This window comes from Notamacropus eugenii, chromosome 4, assembly GCF_028372415.1.
Source record: "Notamacropus eugenii isolate mMacEug1 chromosome 4, mMacEug1.pri_v2, whole genome shotgun sequence".
Classification (NCBI taxonomy): domain Eukaryota; kingdom Metazoa; phylum Chordata; class Mammalia; order Diprotodontia; family Macropodidae; genus Notamacropus; species Notamacropus eugenii.
Window position 1 is genome coordinate 11,157,400 of NC_092875.1, and position 16,290 is coordinate 11,173,689.

General features: G+C 49.0%; 1 protein-coding gene across 5 annotated transcripts in view; it reads right to left on the reverse strand.

Moving 5' to 3' along the window:
* Positions 1 to 4,146: 4,146 nt before the first annotated feature.
* COMT (catechol-O-methyltransferase) overlaps positions 4,147 to 16,290 on the reverse strand; it is a 56,401-nt gene continuing 44,257 nt past the window's right edge. For all 5 annotated transcript variants that reach the window (XM_072599787.1, XM_072599785.1, XM_072599786.1 and 2 more), the window contains 3 exons: positions 16,067 to 16,260; positions 11,803 to 11,934; positions 4,147 to 4,480 (listed from right to left, as the gene is read on the reverse strand). In XM_072599787.1, the coding sequence (XP_072455888.1) occupies positions 4,301 to 4,480; positions 11,803 to 11,934; positions 16,067 to 16,260 (506 nt within the window). In that variant the 3' untranslated portion in view covers positions 4,147 to 4,300. The remainder of the gene's footprint in view (positions 4,481 to 11,802; positions 11,935 to 16,066; positions 16,261 to 16,290) is intronic.

Genomic DNA, 16,290 nt, shown 5'->3' on the forward strand with positions numbered 1-16,290 from the left:
TAATTTATACTAAAGAATTAAAGGCTAAATGTGGTCTTCTCCTAAAGTAGGAATGGTAATATTATTGAAGGGGGCCCTAATTCAGATAGGGGTGCCCTGAGATCCCTTCCTGCACAGAGGCCCTATGACTCCAATTCTGAATGTTGAGTGGGGGCCTTCACTACCTGAAGTTCAAGGATGAGGAGCGGATTTTGGAGACGTTTCATAGGCTCACTAACCCTGGAAAGGTCAAACTTAGAGAATGGGCCGATGTCCAGGCAGGAGAAGAGTCACCTACCAGGTCCCAGCTTCCCAGAGGGGACTGCTACAGCTGTGGACCAAATGCCTGCCTTTGTGGGACTGTTTCCACCTCAGGCATCAGACCCTCCTCATCCTCCCACCCCCATGAGGGTGGTCATGTGTATCAAATGAGAGAATGTCTGTCAAGAGCTTTGGAAACCGTAAAGTGTTGCTATAAGCAAACAAGCACCCACTCTTTACTTGACTGTGTAAGTGTGGAATCCCCTGGTGGACTACGAGTCCAAGAGCAGGGCTGCTTCTCAGGAGTGGGCATTGGGTACATGTTGAAAGGGCTTGATGACATCTGGGGATGGCCAGGAGGGAGAAGACCTGGAGAGCTGGCCAAAACATCGTTTGTTGAAGGAACTTGGATCTGTTCCTTACTTGGAGAAGGTTGGGGGGATGAGAAGTAGGCACCAAAGCTGTCACCAAGCATTCAAAGGACCCTCGTATCCCTCCAGAGTGTATGTGTGGCCCTCTGGATTTTGTCACCATTCCTCAGATATCTCCTCATTCTGGAACATCCCTCTTCATGAGCAGCCTTCTCACTGTGGATCACCTTTATCCCTATAGCCCCTCTCTCTCATGGGTGAGCTCCTTCTGGGACTGCCATATTGGGGAAGGGCTCAAACTAACCATCCCTCCTCTTCCCTACAGCCTCTTTTCTCTCATGAGTGAGCTCCTCCTGGAACCCAGCAAGGGTTTAATGAGTACTTGTTAACTGACCAACTGGAAGAGATGCCCCCAGAGGGCATAACTAGGAGCCACAGGCATTGTAGAGAGGTAGACGTAGTTGTTTGAAGTCAGAGCTGAGAGTAGAATTGGCCACCTTCGGAGATAGTAAGTTCTCTGTCACTGGAGATATTTAAGTAGAGACTAAGTGACACCTTGCTGGAGATAGAGGTGATTCTCCATTAGGTGAGCAGAAGTCTCTGCTAACTGAAGTTTTGTGATCACCATTATTAATATAATTAGCAGCTCTATAATGGCATAGGAAAAAACCATCCCTCCCTGGTCAACATTTCCCTCTATGTATCATCTTCCCCTGGTAGAACATTAGTTCAGTGAAGGCAAGGACTTTATTTTTTTTAATTAAAAATTTTTTCAAATAAAAAAATCTTCTCTCCTCAGGCTTAGCTCAGCACTGACACACAGTAAGATGTTTTTTATTCATCCAGCTTCAGAACCAGGAAGGCCTGGGTTCAAGTTTTTCCTCCCACATATACTGACCATGTGTCCCAGGGCAATCCCTTAGCCCCCTCACTGTCGTTAGCAGCCCTTGGAGATTCTAAGTTGGAAGGCAGGGGCTGATCCGCTGTGGCAGAGAGATTTTCCTTACTTATTCCTTATCCCAGTGAAATCCCACGTCTGGACCTAATAACAATGTTCAGAGGATCATTTGTTGGAAATGTAGCCTCACTGAGGCTGCTAAGATGGCGCTAATGGGCAGAGCACTGGACCTGGAGTCAGGAAGACCTAAGTTCAAATTATTCTCATTCACTAGCTGTGTGACCCTAAGCAAGTCACTTCCCCTCTGTCTCATTCCCCATCTATAAAATGGAGGCTCATGATAGCACCCACCTGCCAGGGTTCTTGTGAGGATCAGATGAGATATTTGTAAAGCACTTGGCACAGTGCCTGGCACCCAGCAGGAGCCACAGAAATGTCTGCTAATATCATTACTGTAGTGTTTGGCATTCTTGGTTAGGTATGGCTTGGTTGAGATGGAGTCTGAGGTTCCTTTCAGTTCTGACACTCTGTGTTTTTCAGTGACCTCAGAGGCCATCGATGGGTCCAGGCTCTCACTTCAAATAGTTACTTCCTCCTCCATCATCCCAAGGTGTGATCCTCCATCCTCTGCCTGACTAGCTTCAAGGGCTCATTCCACTGATGGATGGCTCTTATGGTTAGGAAATTCTCCCTTCTACAAGTCAGAAACTCCCCAACCTAAAACTCCATCGTACCTGGTGTGAACCCCTGGGACTGAGCAGATCCCTCTACTTCCTCTTCTGTGCGCTCATGTTTGGGTGTATGAAGACTGCTGCCCTCCCCACTGTAGGCCTTTTCTCTGACTTCTCTGGCCACCAGCGAGGTCCCTCCCCCATGCTGCACCTTATCAAACCTGCCAATATCTCATAAAATGTGGCACCTAGAACTGGACACCATGTCCATTCTGAATGTGAGGGAGCCAGCCAGAGTAGTCCTCTCTTTGCAGTAGAATACAGCCTGAGCTAGACATGGTTCTTTGCCTATGTACATGTAGAAGATCCTGAGTCCTCTTGAGCTCCAAGACCCCAAGGGATCTTCTGGACTTGCCGTTTCTGACCTTTCTCAGGGAAACGACAGCCCCGCTCACTGCTAGGGAATATCTCCTGTCTAGATGGAAGGCTTCCCTCCGTCCCTCTCAACTGCTGGCCAATGCCCGTGGCCCAAGGATTCTGTGTCCATCACGGGCCTCACATCAAAGCTCTAGAAGTTGTAGCTCTCCTACAAGTCAAGACTGATTTTCCTTAAGTTTTAGCCTATGGCCATCTACCTGTGTGCAGAGTGGCACCCTCTGTGAAGGGGAGCTTATCCCAGAAACTCTTCTGTGGAGACTGACAGTCCCAGCAGCTGATTTCTTAGATCTGAAGAATTTGTGACAGAGGGAAGGACTGTCATGGACCAGCCCCTGGCTTCTCGGGGTGCGTCATCTCTGATGGCAATGTGTCACTGATTCCATTCCAATGTGGGTCACTGGGCCAGGACTCTCAGAGTCTCTCTCTCTCTCTCTCTCTTCTCTTTGCCCCGCCCTCCTCCCAGTCACTTTTAGAGCAGAAACTCTTGGGGGGAGAGATGGAAGAATCTTTGCTTAAAGCTTGTTTAAATTCTGTTTTTTTAAAAAAAACACACCTATGTTTTAAGTGAGAAGCACAAGGTGTCTTGGAAAACCTACAGGAGAGGGCAGATTCCAAGTGATTTATAAACCTGATGCTGGTAACAAGCCCAGGATGAGGGAAGTTGGGGATGTCTGGCTTGGAAAGGCAGCATGAGATATGCATGGAGAGCTAGAGAAGGAGTCAGGGGCTGTAGGGTCAAGTCCTGCCTTGGCCACTAAAAAGCAAGATGTCCTTGGGAAATTCATGTATCCTCACTGGGCCCCAGTTTCTTCAGCTCTAAAAAGAGAGTATTGGACTAGACAAACTCTTGGCTGCCTTCCAATGATGTATAATTTTATGAAGTGAAGTGTTTGAACATACTTTATTGAACTTGTGTTCCTACAGAAAGAGGGTTCTGCCCTGGGGGAGGCTCCCAGGCTAGTCCAGACAAGCTGATCTGACTCAATTTACCTGAAGTCTAGGTACCAAGAGACTCTACTTGACCTCCATGGGCCTCAGTTTCCCCAATAAGAGGGGTTGGGCTGATGGCTGGAGGTGGCCGACCCCTCCCAGCTCTCCATCTAGGATCCTAAAGGCCTGCTTAGAGACTGGACACCAGGAATGAGCCCAAGGCACCTGCTGCCCTCTAGTGGGGACTGAGGGAACAGCAGAAAGTACTGAGGAGGAAAATGCCCAGCTCCCGTTGTGCCTAGGAGGCATGCTGGGCAGGGCTGCCAGAGGTGAGCCTGGGAAGCTTGGTTGCACTAAGGGGGCAGTGGCTTGAATAAGGTGGGATAGACGGATGATGCCTCATCTTCTGGGACACAGATGTCAGGGGATGGAGCCAAGGGGTTGCTAGGAAGGCGGGCCCTCTGTGGCCCATGCCCTCTTGCCCTGCTCAGGTCGAGTCACAGCATCCTGCCTAGCACCAAGGGCAGGGCCAGGGATGACCCAGGCTAGACAGACTCAAAAACTCCAGGACAGGAAATTATAACCACGTTCCAAAGGGTTTGGATGTGACTTTTTTAATTGAAGAAAATAGAAAAGGCTGGTGAGGCCCCAGGGGGCCCTGGGCCAGGCTCCAAGCACCCCCTCTCCTCCTCGGTCTTCCCGCCCCACCCTCCTGCACAGCTCCTGGTCTCTCTTCTGTCCAGGCACCTGCTTCAGCCCAAGAACACGGCTTTCTCCAAAGCATCCTCCATGTTTGTGTACTCCACAGTGGAGGGGTAGTTGGTGCACTCATAGCGTTTGTTGTTACGGACATACTCAAGAAAGGCGGGAGCCCCAGGGCAGATGACATTGTCGGCCAGGAGCACCGATCCCTTCCGTAGGACTCCGCTGTCCTGCAAAGGCAAAGAGGCCAGGGGGTCAGGGAGCTGGGAGGGAGGTGAATGACTCACCCATAGTCACACGGGCAGTAAGGGGCAGGCAGAATTTGAACGCAGGTCTTCTGACTCCAGTTCCCATTACATCCTATCTCTACTGGGCTTCAAGGTTTACCAAGGGCTTGCCTCCCAAAGACCCTATGAACTGAATAGTACCGAGATTATAATCCCCATTCCACAGATGAGAAAACTGAGGGTAAGGGGTAATGCATACAAAGTCAGGACCCCGACTGACCTCTAAGGGGTCGCCCTCTGTAGTGGGTTCAGAAAGCCTGGCCCATAGAGCCAGGGCCAACCTACATAAATGTGACTTTAGCGGCCAAATTCTGGCCAAACCCAGAATAAGTCTGCCTACCTAGCATTCCACCATTATGGCCTCATTCATTTTGTCCCTGAAGCCTTTTCTGTTCAGGCAGCAGCCGACCTCTTAATTATGAGTTGATGGCTTTATTGACAGCCAGCTGAGAGTCAAGAAAGGAGCAGCAGAAGGAGAGGCCAGAGGGAATGATCCACACTGTTCCCATGGAGCCATGCCCAGAGCCAGCACCAGGTACGAGCAAGGCATCCAACCAAGAGTCAAGAAGACAGACTGGCCAAGAGGACGTTGGCCCAGCCTGAGGACACTGAGGATGCTGCAGGGACCACACACACCTTCAGAGAATCTCATGAGGCTCCTGGAAAAGTAGAAACAGACCTCCATCCAACTACGAGCTCAGAGTTACTCCTCTGAGGCATGTGCTTGCTAAGACTGAGCTAGTTTTCCCTGGACTTTGAGGGAGAGGCTGTGTGCCCAGACTTTGGGGAGAGGGAAGGTACTGTCAGGAAATACCCATTTCTAAAAGCTAAATGACTCCGGTTGGTGAATGGATGGATGGTCAGTGGAGTAGGGACAGCTGTGGGGGCTCATGGGCAGCAAATAATCAGCCCAACTGTCAGAGTTGCCCATAGAAGGAGGAGGGCAGGATTAGCTAGCTGGGGGAGGGGGATTCTAGGCAATGTCACCCAGCAAGCAATGAAGGAGGCAGGGCCAGGAAGGCGGCCCCTCAAGTCAGCCATGGGGGGCCCACAGTCTGGGAGGGGGTCCTGAGCCTTACTCTTCTTTCTCTTCTGTCCCCCTCCCTACAAGGTACCTGGCACATAGGCATAGAAGACACCCAAACCACCAGGGACAAGGCTGGGCCATCTGCCAGCCTCTCTCTCTCCTCAAGGATTACCTGCAGGCAGCAGGTAAGTGGAGGAATGTAAGGGCTGCCCCCCCCAAAGGGACCATGCCTGGCTGTGGGGGAATGCAGGGCCCCCTTTCAGCTCGATCTGAGCCTCTACTCACTGCCCCCACCCTGCAATGGGGGCAGCTCAGCAGCCCAGGGGAGCAAACCCTGGACCTGGAGTCTCAGGAAGACCCTAGTGTAAATCTGACTTCAGATTTGTGGATTCAGAGCTGTGTGACTGCCTCAGTCTGCCTCAGAGCAGGGGCAGGGGACAGCCCAGCAGCCTGGGAGTCATGCAGGGAGGGGGTGCCAGGAGCCTGACTATGCCCAAGACATTATTTAATTCAACCACCCCATTTTATGGAGGAGGGATAAAGTTTGTCCAAGGTCACACTGACAGTACATGGTGGTTCCAGGATTTGAATTCAGGTCCTTTAATTCCAAAGTCTCTCTGGTCCTTCCCCACAGATGAGCCAGTGGGAGTCCCACCTCCAATATTCTCCGGCTGTGTGACCTTGGGCGAATCACTTAACCCCCTGACCTCAGTTTTCTCCTCTGCAAAATGGGAATAGACAGGCAACCTGGTTTAGGTCAGTGGTGTCAAACTCAGAAGAGAACTGGAGGCCATTAAACCAGGCACAAGGGTCCCTGTGAGTGGCAGGCTACCTCTGTTGTAAAGTACATCACCTGTTTTCTAGCATTTTTACTTATTTTGTTAAATATTTCCCAATTACATTTTAATCTGGTTCAGGCCTCCCTGTGGCTTAGACGATGGAAGTCACAAAAATGTGAATTTCAAATCCACCACTCCCCATGTCTGGCTGCGGGAGCCTCCCTCCAGTCTCTCTGCTCTGCATCTGCATCGGCAGAAGGCATTTCCACACTGAGAGTTGCCTACGAGACCCTCCCCACTCCAACACATCCTTCGCTCCGGTCTTACCATGCCACATTCCAGGGTTCCCTATTACATTCAGCACTCAGGCTCTGAAGCTCTTTCCAGCCTGGCCCCTTTCTAGCTTTCCCCATCTCATAACCCATTCCTCTCCTCCACACATTCCACAGCCCAGTCATACTGACCCCCTTGCTGATCTCCCACATGGTGCCTTTGCACTGGCTGTGTCTCATGCCTAGAGTGCCATCCTTCCTCTCTGCCTTGAGGCTTTCCTGGCTTCTTTCAAGACTCAGCTCCAATCCCACCTCCAGGCACAAAGCCTTTCTCAGGCCCCCTACTCGCAGGGCCTTCCCTCACTGACAGAAGCAGTTCCATTTACACTGGATTTCTTGCATGTACATAAGTGGTCCTCATATTGTCTCCCCCACCCAACTGGGAGCTCTGGAGGACCCAGCACTTAGCACAGAGCTGGGAACATTGTAAGTGCTTCACAGATGCTTGCTGATTGACTGAAAAATTGATTGGAAAATACCAGCACTGCCCGCCTCATTGGTCTGTGGTAAGGAGAGCCCTTTGTGAACCAAGGCCTGAGAGAACCTGAGTTCCTATTCTGAGAGGGCCCAGGAGGTGGCCAGTCTAAACTGAGGCAGAACTAGCTGCACCCCTCCACCCTGGCCAAAGGTAGGCATGAGAAGGCTCAGCTAAATGAGGTCACCTGGGCTATGGCCAAGGTCTGAAGGAATGGATGGATGGATGGGTGGACGGATGGATAAATGCCCAAGATCTGAGGAATGGATGAATGGATGGATGGATGGATGGATGGATGGATGGATGGATGGATGGATGGATAGGTGACTGAGTGTAATGGCTGACTCTGTCAGGGTCCACGAAGGTGATGGGATATTATTGTGCTGTAAGAAATGCTTCAGAGAAGCCTGGGAAGACTTAGATGAATGGATGCAGAGTCAAGAGAATGCTGTATATGCTAACAGTGATACTGTTTGAAGAGAAGTTGAGAATGCGGAATCTGGTTACTCACAGATGAACACTCATTCAAACCAGCTATGAGGAATTAGGAAGGAAGATGCTCTCCATCTCCAGAGAAAGAACTGATGTGTGCAAGTACGAATCGACATCAAATGTCGGCCTTCTCCAGGCAGTGTGCGGAGGGAGCGAGGCAGGGAGGGAGACAACTCAGAATGCAAAATGTAACCAAAAAATACATTTTTAAACAGAAAAAGCCATAGGAACTCTTCTCTACCAGGGAACCAGCCACAGGCCCCAGGGACTTGAGATGAAGCGTTTCCCCCACTCCCACCCTCCACGGGAGGCCGATGGACTCAGAGATCAGAATGAGGCTTTGTTTGGTTTGGGGAATGGCCAGTGAGGGAATTTGTCTGCCTGACTCCAGGCAGCTGAAATGAGGCTTGTTTTATCTTGGATGGAAGCTGGAGAGAGAGAGTGTAGATGGGGAATTTTTTTTTTTTTTAAGGCTGAAATTTAAAAAGTCAGTCAGTCAGTATTTCCACGGCCCCTGGGCTGTGAGGGTCCCAGCGCTGGAATTCCCTCCCTCCTTTCCCAGAGGAAGATGCTAAAGGCTGGCACAGCCTGGGCTGAAGCACCTGACCGCCTCGACCTGGCATGCCTACCACTCAGGCAGATGCCAGGGAAGCTGCAAACATTTGGGCACAGAGATTAGGGGTCATTTGCTTCCTGCCAACCTAGGCTCTGGGCCACTCTGCCTTTCCTCACTTCTTTTGGGGAGGGGTGGGTTTGGAGCTGCTTGTGGCTGGCTTTTATGAACTCCCCGCGTTACCAATGTTCCACACCCACAGCCCTCCCAAGGAGCCTTCCCCAGGAATGAGTGCATGACAACCCCCCATGTGCAGAAGACAGGGTTATGTAAGGAGTCGGAACAAAGGGAAATACTGAGCTCAGAACCTGCTGAGTGGGCCAACGGGAAGGCCAGGGCCTGGGGTGCTACAGAGCTCGGGCCCCTGGGGTGGGGGGCACTTGGGACCGTGGGGGTGCTGCTGAGCTCAGGACTGGGGGCAGGGGAGGTCTGCGGAGCTCGGGCCCCTGGGGTGGGGGGCACTTGGGACCGTGGGGGTGCTGCTGAGCTCAGGACTGGGGGCAGGGGAGGTCTGCGGAGCTCGGGCCCCTGGGGTGGGGGGCACTTGGGACCGTGGGGGTGCTGCTGAGCTCAGGACTGGGGGCAGGGGAGGTCTGCAGAGCTCGGGCCCCTGGGGTGGGGGGCACTTGGGACCGTGGGGGTGCTGCTGAGCTCAGGACTGGGGGCAGGGGAGGTCTGCAGAGCTCGGGCCCCTGGGGTGGGGGGCACTTGGGACCGTGGGGGTGCTGCTGAGCTCAGGACTGGGGGCAGGGGAGGTCTGCGGAGCTCGGGCCCCTGGGGTGGGGGGCACTTGGGACCGTGGGGGTGCTGCTGAGCTCAGGACTGGGGGCAGGGGAGGTCTGCGGAGCTCGGGCCCCTGGGGCGGGGCTGCAGGCCGGGCAGCTGGAGCCTGGGGTGGCGCGTCCCACTCATCACTCAGCCTTCATTTGAATTGGAACTAATGCTTGTTGAGATAACTGCCAGTTTGCCAGAGTGTTTAGAAAACCGTCAGCTCCCCGGCCATCGAATCGCAGTGTTTGCTTACGCGTGTTTTTCTCTAAATACAGCCTCGCTGTAATTACCAGCAGAGGGGCTGCTGAAATCCCAGCCCCAGGAGTTCCTTCCAGGGCTCCTTCTGGCTGAGTCGGGGACCCTCGAGCAAGGGCTGCTGCTGCCGTAACGACTCTCCTCCCTACGGCCAATTTTCTGTCCTCTGTGTGCATGCATAGGCTTCCACACACACGCTTCCACACACGCTTCCACACACACGCACACATGCACACGCACACACACATGCACACACACACGCACGCACGCACACACACACCCCACTGATTTTTTCATAAAATTATTAATAGCTAGGATTTCTACAGCACTTTAGGTTTACATGACACATTTGATCCTCACAGTAATTCTGGGAGGTTGGGGCTATTATTAGCACCGTTTTACAGATGAGGAAACTGAGGCAGGCAGCACAGCTAGTCAGCATCTAAGGCCAGGGTTGGCTCCGGGCTTCCTGACTCCAGGCCCAGCGCTCTGGGCACTGACCCTTAGCTGCTTTATACAGATCTTGGAAGAGATCTCTCTTCCCAGACTTTGTCTATTCTGCCCCCCATATCCTCAGTCACTTCCCTCCCCCTTCCAGCTTCTTTCTGCATTGTCCTTCACCATCAGAGCTGTAATCTCCTCCAGGGCAGACACTGTCTTCTGGCTTAGATCTGTATTAGATCTGCTTAGATCTGCACTTAATAAATGCTTGTTGCCTTGGTCGTGGCCTTGGCAGGGATCTGGAGGGACTCCAAGTATGGCAGGGTCAGCATTATGTAGGGGCCTCCAAGGGACAAACTTTGTACAAATGATACAATAGTACAGCTGGTTTTGTTCTCTGAATCTTTCCCAATAGGCCCTTGAATCCCTGGTCAAGGTCACCTTCCAGAAAAACTCAGTGACAAAAGGCCCAGAACAAGGAGATCCAGAAAGTGGATCCATGCCCAGCATTGCCTGTGCCCACACAGATCAGGTGATCCAGTCAGGTGATTTTTCTTTCTGCATTCCTTTTAAAAGTTTATTTTTTGAAAAAAAAGAAGATCCAGTCAAAGGTTTGTCAGTGTGCTAAATTCTCCTGAGATGTTGATGTCTCCCCACCCTCTTCCCACTGTGGTGTGCTCATCTCGGGTGTCTAGTGACCCTCTGATGAGCCTGGGGGCTGGAGAGATGTCTTGTCAGGCCCTTCTCAACTGGCCTGATTCAGTCTGTTCACCCTATGACCATGAGCAAGTCCAGGGGTGGGAAACCTGCAGCCTCAAGGCCACACATGGCCTTCTAGGTCATTGGTTGTGACCTTTTGACTGAGTCCAAGTTTTATAGAAAAAATCCTTTTATGAAGGCAATTTGTTCTGTGAAGTCTAGATTCAGTCAAAGGGCCACCCCCAAGGACCTAGAGTGCTACATGTGGCCTCAAGGCTGCAGGTTTCCCACCCCTGAGCAAGTCCATTCATTTCACTTCTGAATAAGAAGGAAAAGAATATTGGTAAGATCTATCTCCCAATGCTGCTCTCTAGGCCCCATGATACTAGAGAGACAAATCACTAACCTTCTCTAAGGCTCACTTTCTTCATCTGTGAAATGGGGGTCCCACAGGGACTGATAGGGGGAAAGTGCTTTGTAAGCTGTAAAGTGCCATAGAAACCATTCACTACCATGGCTGCCATCTTTACTTCATCCTGACTGGATCTCCTCACTCAGGTGTGACGTCTCCAATTGCTATCTATTTTGATATCATCAGAGAAAGACTCTATGAAATGAAGGAGCTGCTTAATATGTTGGTCAATGGAGCTGTGTCATCCATCTACATTCAGTTATCATCTGGGAAAGATGACAAAGTGAGGCAAAACCATAGCAGGCCTGAACCATCCCTGAAAAATGCCATGTTTTATGTGCCAAATATTCTTGACATTACAGTGTCGGTGGAATATTTTAAACAGAGAAGAGTTTTCCATGTGGATGTTGACTTCTTTGGTGTTCATACCATCTCTGGGTCTATTTCCTCTATTTGCGGTATATGAAAAGACCATGAGAGTGGAACTTAGTCTAAGGCTTCGTGGCGATCAGCGGAGGTGGTGTAGTGTTACGGCATTGGAGGTCAGGCAGCTTGATCAGTACCCTTTAACGAATCCTTTGGAAATTCTAGGGCCCTCAATGCATTGCCAACAGCAAGCAATCATTGCCTCCAAGAGTCAAGCTCTCTGCTAGGTGCTGGAGACACCAAGGCAGGGATAAAATAATCTAAGACCTCACATTTTATTGAGGGAAGCACCTTGTAGACATAGATGGAAATATAAAATATATTCAGAAGAAGCATAGGCCATTTTCAGGTGGGGAAGGCACTGGCAGAAGAGGGATCAGGAAATGAATTGTAAGATCAGTTAGCTTCCTTCTCCTCCTACCTCTCCCCATTACCAGCATCATGGAGAAGTCTATACCACTCTGTGATTCACACATTATCTCACTGGGCTTTCTCATCCACAACAAGCAAATTACCAGATCACTGGCCATCTTCTGCACTCACCTCTAGGAGCTTGGTGTCTGGAACATAGCGCTCCTTCCAGTGGTCCAGGAAGACCATATCGACCGTGTTGATTTCATACTTCTTCTTCAGCTGGGGGATGATTTCCTGTGAGGGCCCTTTCAGTATAGTAACCTGAAAATACATGCTGATTATTTATCGGTCCTTTGGTTCAGAGAGCAGAGAGTCTTCCCTCTAGGGCTGGAAAGGAGCTCAGGGGTCATCTAGCCCAACCCCCTCATTCTACAGAGGTGGAAACTGAGGTCTGGGACAGGGTCTTGTTCAGTCACAAAGATGGCCAAGAACAGGGCCAAGATTTGAGTCTGGGAGCTCTAAGGCCTACTAGCCAAACATCACAGGCCACATTATCATTCCGGAGATGACCTTTCATGAGAAGACAGTGAGTCCAGCTCCAGGGGAGAGAGGGGGCTCTGCAAGTCACAAGGCAAGACTCTGCTGAGAAGAAGAGAGGATGGCTAGGACATTGGGGAGAACATTGGCATTGAAGTCAGAGGGTCTGGGTTCTAATCCTGACTCAACTCTTTACCTGTGTGTCTTTAGGCAGGTCTCTTCACCTTTCCCAGGCTTCCCTCTGCTGATTAGCTCCAAATTATCCTGTTTAGTGCTTGACTGGGGAGACTTCTTGATGGGGGGTTGTGGGGAAGGGGGAGGGGGGTTGGAGCCAAGATGGCAGAGTAGAAGAACTCAGTTGAGTTCTCTCAACATTCCCCTCTAAACAACTTTAAAATAATGGCTCAAATGGAATTCTGGAGTGGCAGATCCAACAAAAAGTCAGGGTGAGACATTTTTTCCAACCCAAAACAATTTAGGAGTTTGGGAGGAGGGATCTTGCACATGGAGCTGGAAGCTGGCCTAGAGCTCAGGTGGATGAAATGCCAGTGGCAGGCCCCAGTAGCAGGGACAGAAGCAGCAGCAGCTATGGGAGCTCTCAAGCCAGAGATGGTAAGGAAATCTGGCAACTGGTCAGAAAGAGATTACAGGGGACCCCTGTAATCCTGGATGCGAGTCCTGGATGCAGGACTGGAGGCTGTCTGGCAATTCCATTGCCCATACTGGGTCACAGGTCAAGGGTGGAAAGGAGTACTTTAGGTTAAGAGGCAGGAGGGGTCCTGAGGAGCACTTGCTCTCAAATGCAATCCTAAGGGACCAGGTGCCCTTCCAGAGAAAGGACCAGAGCACAGACCAGGAGACCAGTAAAGACACCTCTCATATCACCCAGTAGCACCCAAAACTTCAAAACCTCCAGAACTAGCTCAGAAAACAGCAGTTTCAAAAACCCTGAAGCTGGGGGGTAGTGCCCTCTGCCACCTCTCCCCCACTGGGAATAGAGCCCAACTTTAACATAAAGTTCAAAATTAAAAAATAAGATAAGGGTGGATAGAGTAGGATAGAGGGCAATATAGTTAGTATTACACAACATGACTATTATGGAAGTCTTTTGCAAAACAACACATATATAGCCTGTATTGAATTGCTTGCCTTCTCAGTGGGAATGGGTAGGGAGGGAGGGAGGGAAAGAAGGTGGAAATCAAAGTACTAGAAACAAATGTTGAGAATTATTATTGCATGTAACCTGGAAATAAGAAACACAGGTAATGGAGTATAGAAATTTATCTTGTCCTACAAGAAAAGAGAGAAGATGAGGATAAGGGAAGGGTGGGGTGTGATAGAAGGGAGGGTTCACTGAGGGAAAGGGTAATCAGAATGCAAGGTATTAGGGGGTGGGGGGAGGGGAGAGATGGGGAGAAAAATTGGACATGTTACAAAGTGATGTAAAAGCAATTAGTATTAAAACAACTGACTGAATTAATTACTGAGACTAAATCAGAGACACCTTTAATTTGGGGAAATGAATTTTAATCTAAGTCTCCTAGAGGCAAGTAACTTCGGGTAAAATTTGGCACCGATGGAAAAGTTAAGGTTTTAATGGTAAATCTGATTTTATGATTGTTATTTAATCAGGATCTAGAACAGGTATAGAAAGGCACGTAAGCCACTTAAGACTTGACTCAAAAGATGTTCCTTAGCCAGTGTGAAGTTATAGTCATATCTGAAACCTGGTTATTGGAACTTGCTATTTCAAGATGCTATGGGACTATTAAGTGACGGTTCTTCTGAGTCTAACTCCAAGTATGGGTAGCAACAAAGGTGTTCTGAGCCTCCAATCCATGATGCCAGTAAGCCTGTGAGATACTGGTTATGAACTGAAAAAGGTGATCTCATAGGAAGGGTGGGAAAGCAGCTGTTCAGCCTGGGCTGAGGTAGGATTCAATTTCTGACTCAATTTCTCCCACTGACATCTGAAAGACTCTAAGCCTCACTGAAAGCAAGTTGACAATCTACTCCTGCCTGGAACTGACATGAAGCTGGGGAGATATTGTTTCCCTGCAGTGTCCCTACTCTTAGTGGCAATTTCCTATAGGCAAAAGGTTTGTAAACTTAATACCAGATCTATTAAATTATAGATTGCTGGTAGGGGAACATATGAGGTTAAGTCTAAAGTTAAGCTATTAGGCTTAGGACTTTAGACCAACAACAATAAGTTAGGGTCCCTTAACTCTTAGTAATAGTGTGGAGACAATTAGGTCAAGGGCTTATGAAGTTAGCAACATAGTTATTATTTGTGTCTCAGTTGGTTAATGTTAAAAAAAATTTGTTTGTGATCTGTATTGTAAATGCTTTATAAAAATATCACCAGACTAAAAGTTGGAATTGTGTTACGTGCTATGAACTGTGTTAAAAATGAAAAAAAGAGAACAAAATAAAAAAATAGGATGTAAAAATGGCAAATAGCAAAAAAAAAAAAAAAAAAGAACCTGACCATAAGGGGAAAAAAAACAGTACTAAGGTGACAAGGAAAGATCAAGACACAAATTCAGAGGAAGACAATGAAGTCAAAATGGTTACAAATAAAACCTCAAAGAAAAACGTGAAATAGGCGCAAGCCCAACAAGAATTCCTGAAGAGCTTAAAAAATGAATTTCAAAATTCAATAATGGTAGTAAAAGAAAAATTAGGTAAATAAATGAGAGTGAAGGAAGAAAATTACGAAAAGATATTTACAGCTTGGAGACACAGGCACATAAATACTGAAGAAAATAATGCCTCCAAAAATGAATTGGACAAATGGAAAAAGGTACAAAAGCTCAAAGAAGACAATAATTCCGAGGCAAGTGGAATCCAATAACTTGTTGAGACATCATAAAACAATAATACAAAACCAAAAGAGACTTTTTGCACATGGTCTCTCCCACTAGACTCCTTCAAGAAAGAGAATGACTACCTTTCACCTATTTTTGTATCTCCAGTGCTTAGCACAGTGCTTGGCACGTAGCCAGAGCTTAATAAACACTTTTTGACTGACTTCCGTCTCTTCCACCTCTGACATTACATGTTCTAAAGTCCCTTGTAACTCTGAGATCCTAAGAAGAAGCTAGTGGCACAGTGGAGAATTCCGGACCTAGACTCAGGAAGACCTGAGTACAAATCAAGTCTCAGACACTTCCTAGCTATGTGACCCTGAGCAAGTCACTAAATCCTTATTGCCTCAATTCTCCATCTGTAAAATGGGGACACACTGGAGAAAGAAATGTCAAACCACTCCAGTATTTTTGCCAAGAAACCCCCAACAGGGGTCACAAAGAATTAGACACAACTGAACAACCACAACAAAAGTTGTGGGTTCATGCCTCATCAGTGACACATCCTAACCATCCTGAATCATGGATTTGTGAAGTGCCCCCAAAATCAGAAGAAATAAAACTGCCCACGTGGTTAGCTTTCTCTATGCCAGTCCCTGGGGAAAGGCCCAACCCTTGCATACTGAGCCAGCAGGAGGGAGGCCTTGCTCCTCTCCCATCCTAAGCTGCTCCTTCTATGGGACCAAAGGCTCAAGGGACTCCCCTGCTCCACCAGATCAGAGGTTCCTACCTGTTTGGGTCACAGACCCTGTGGCAGGCTGGGAAACCTTTGAAACCCTTCTCAGAAAAATGGTTTTAAATAATTAAAGGATATGCTAAATTTTAGTTAGAGGTTCATGAAAATAAAGATGGAACTTTTTTATTTTAATCCAAGTTCACAGAACCCCTGAAATCTATCTGTAGACTTCATGGTTAAACTCACTTCAGTCTAGCCCATCCATTTCACAGATGAGAAAACTGAGGCCCAAGGAGAAAGGACTAGGTCAAAGACTCAAAGTCACGTGCTCTGGCTCCTTCCCTTCCCCTCCTGGACCCTGACACGGTACCTTATCTTGCAGGCCAGCCATCTGGATCACCTGCTGGGCAATGGCTGCAAAACTCTCATTGAACTCAATAGAGAAGAGGTGCCCGCCGGGGGGCAGCAAGCGGGCCATCCTCACAGCTGAGTAGCCACAGTAAGTGCCCAGCTCCAGCAGGATCTTGGGTTTGGTCTCCTCTATGATCTTGTCCATGATCAGACCTGAGAGGAAGGTGAAAGGGGAGGGCTCAG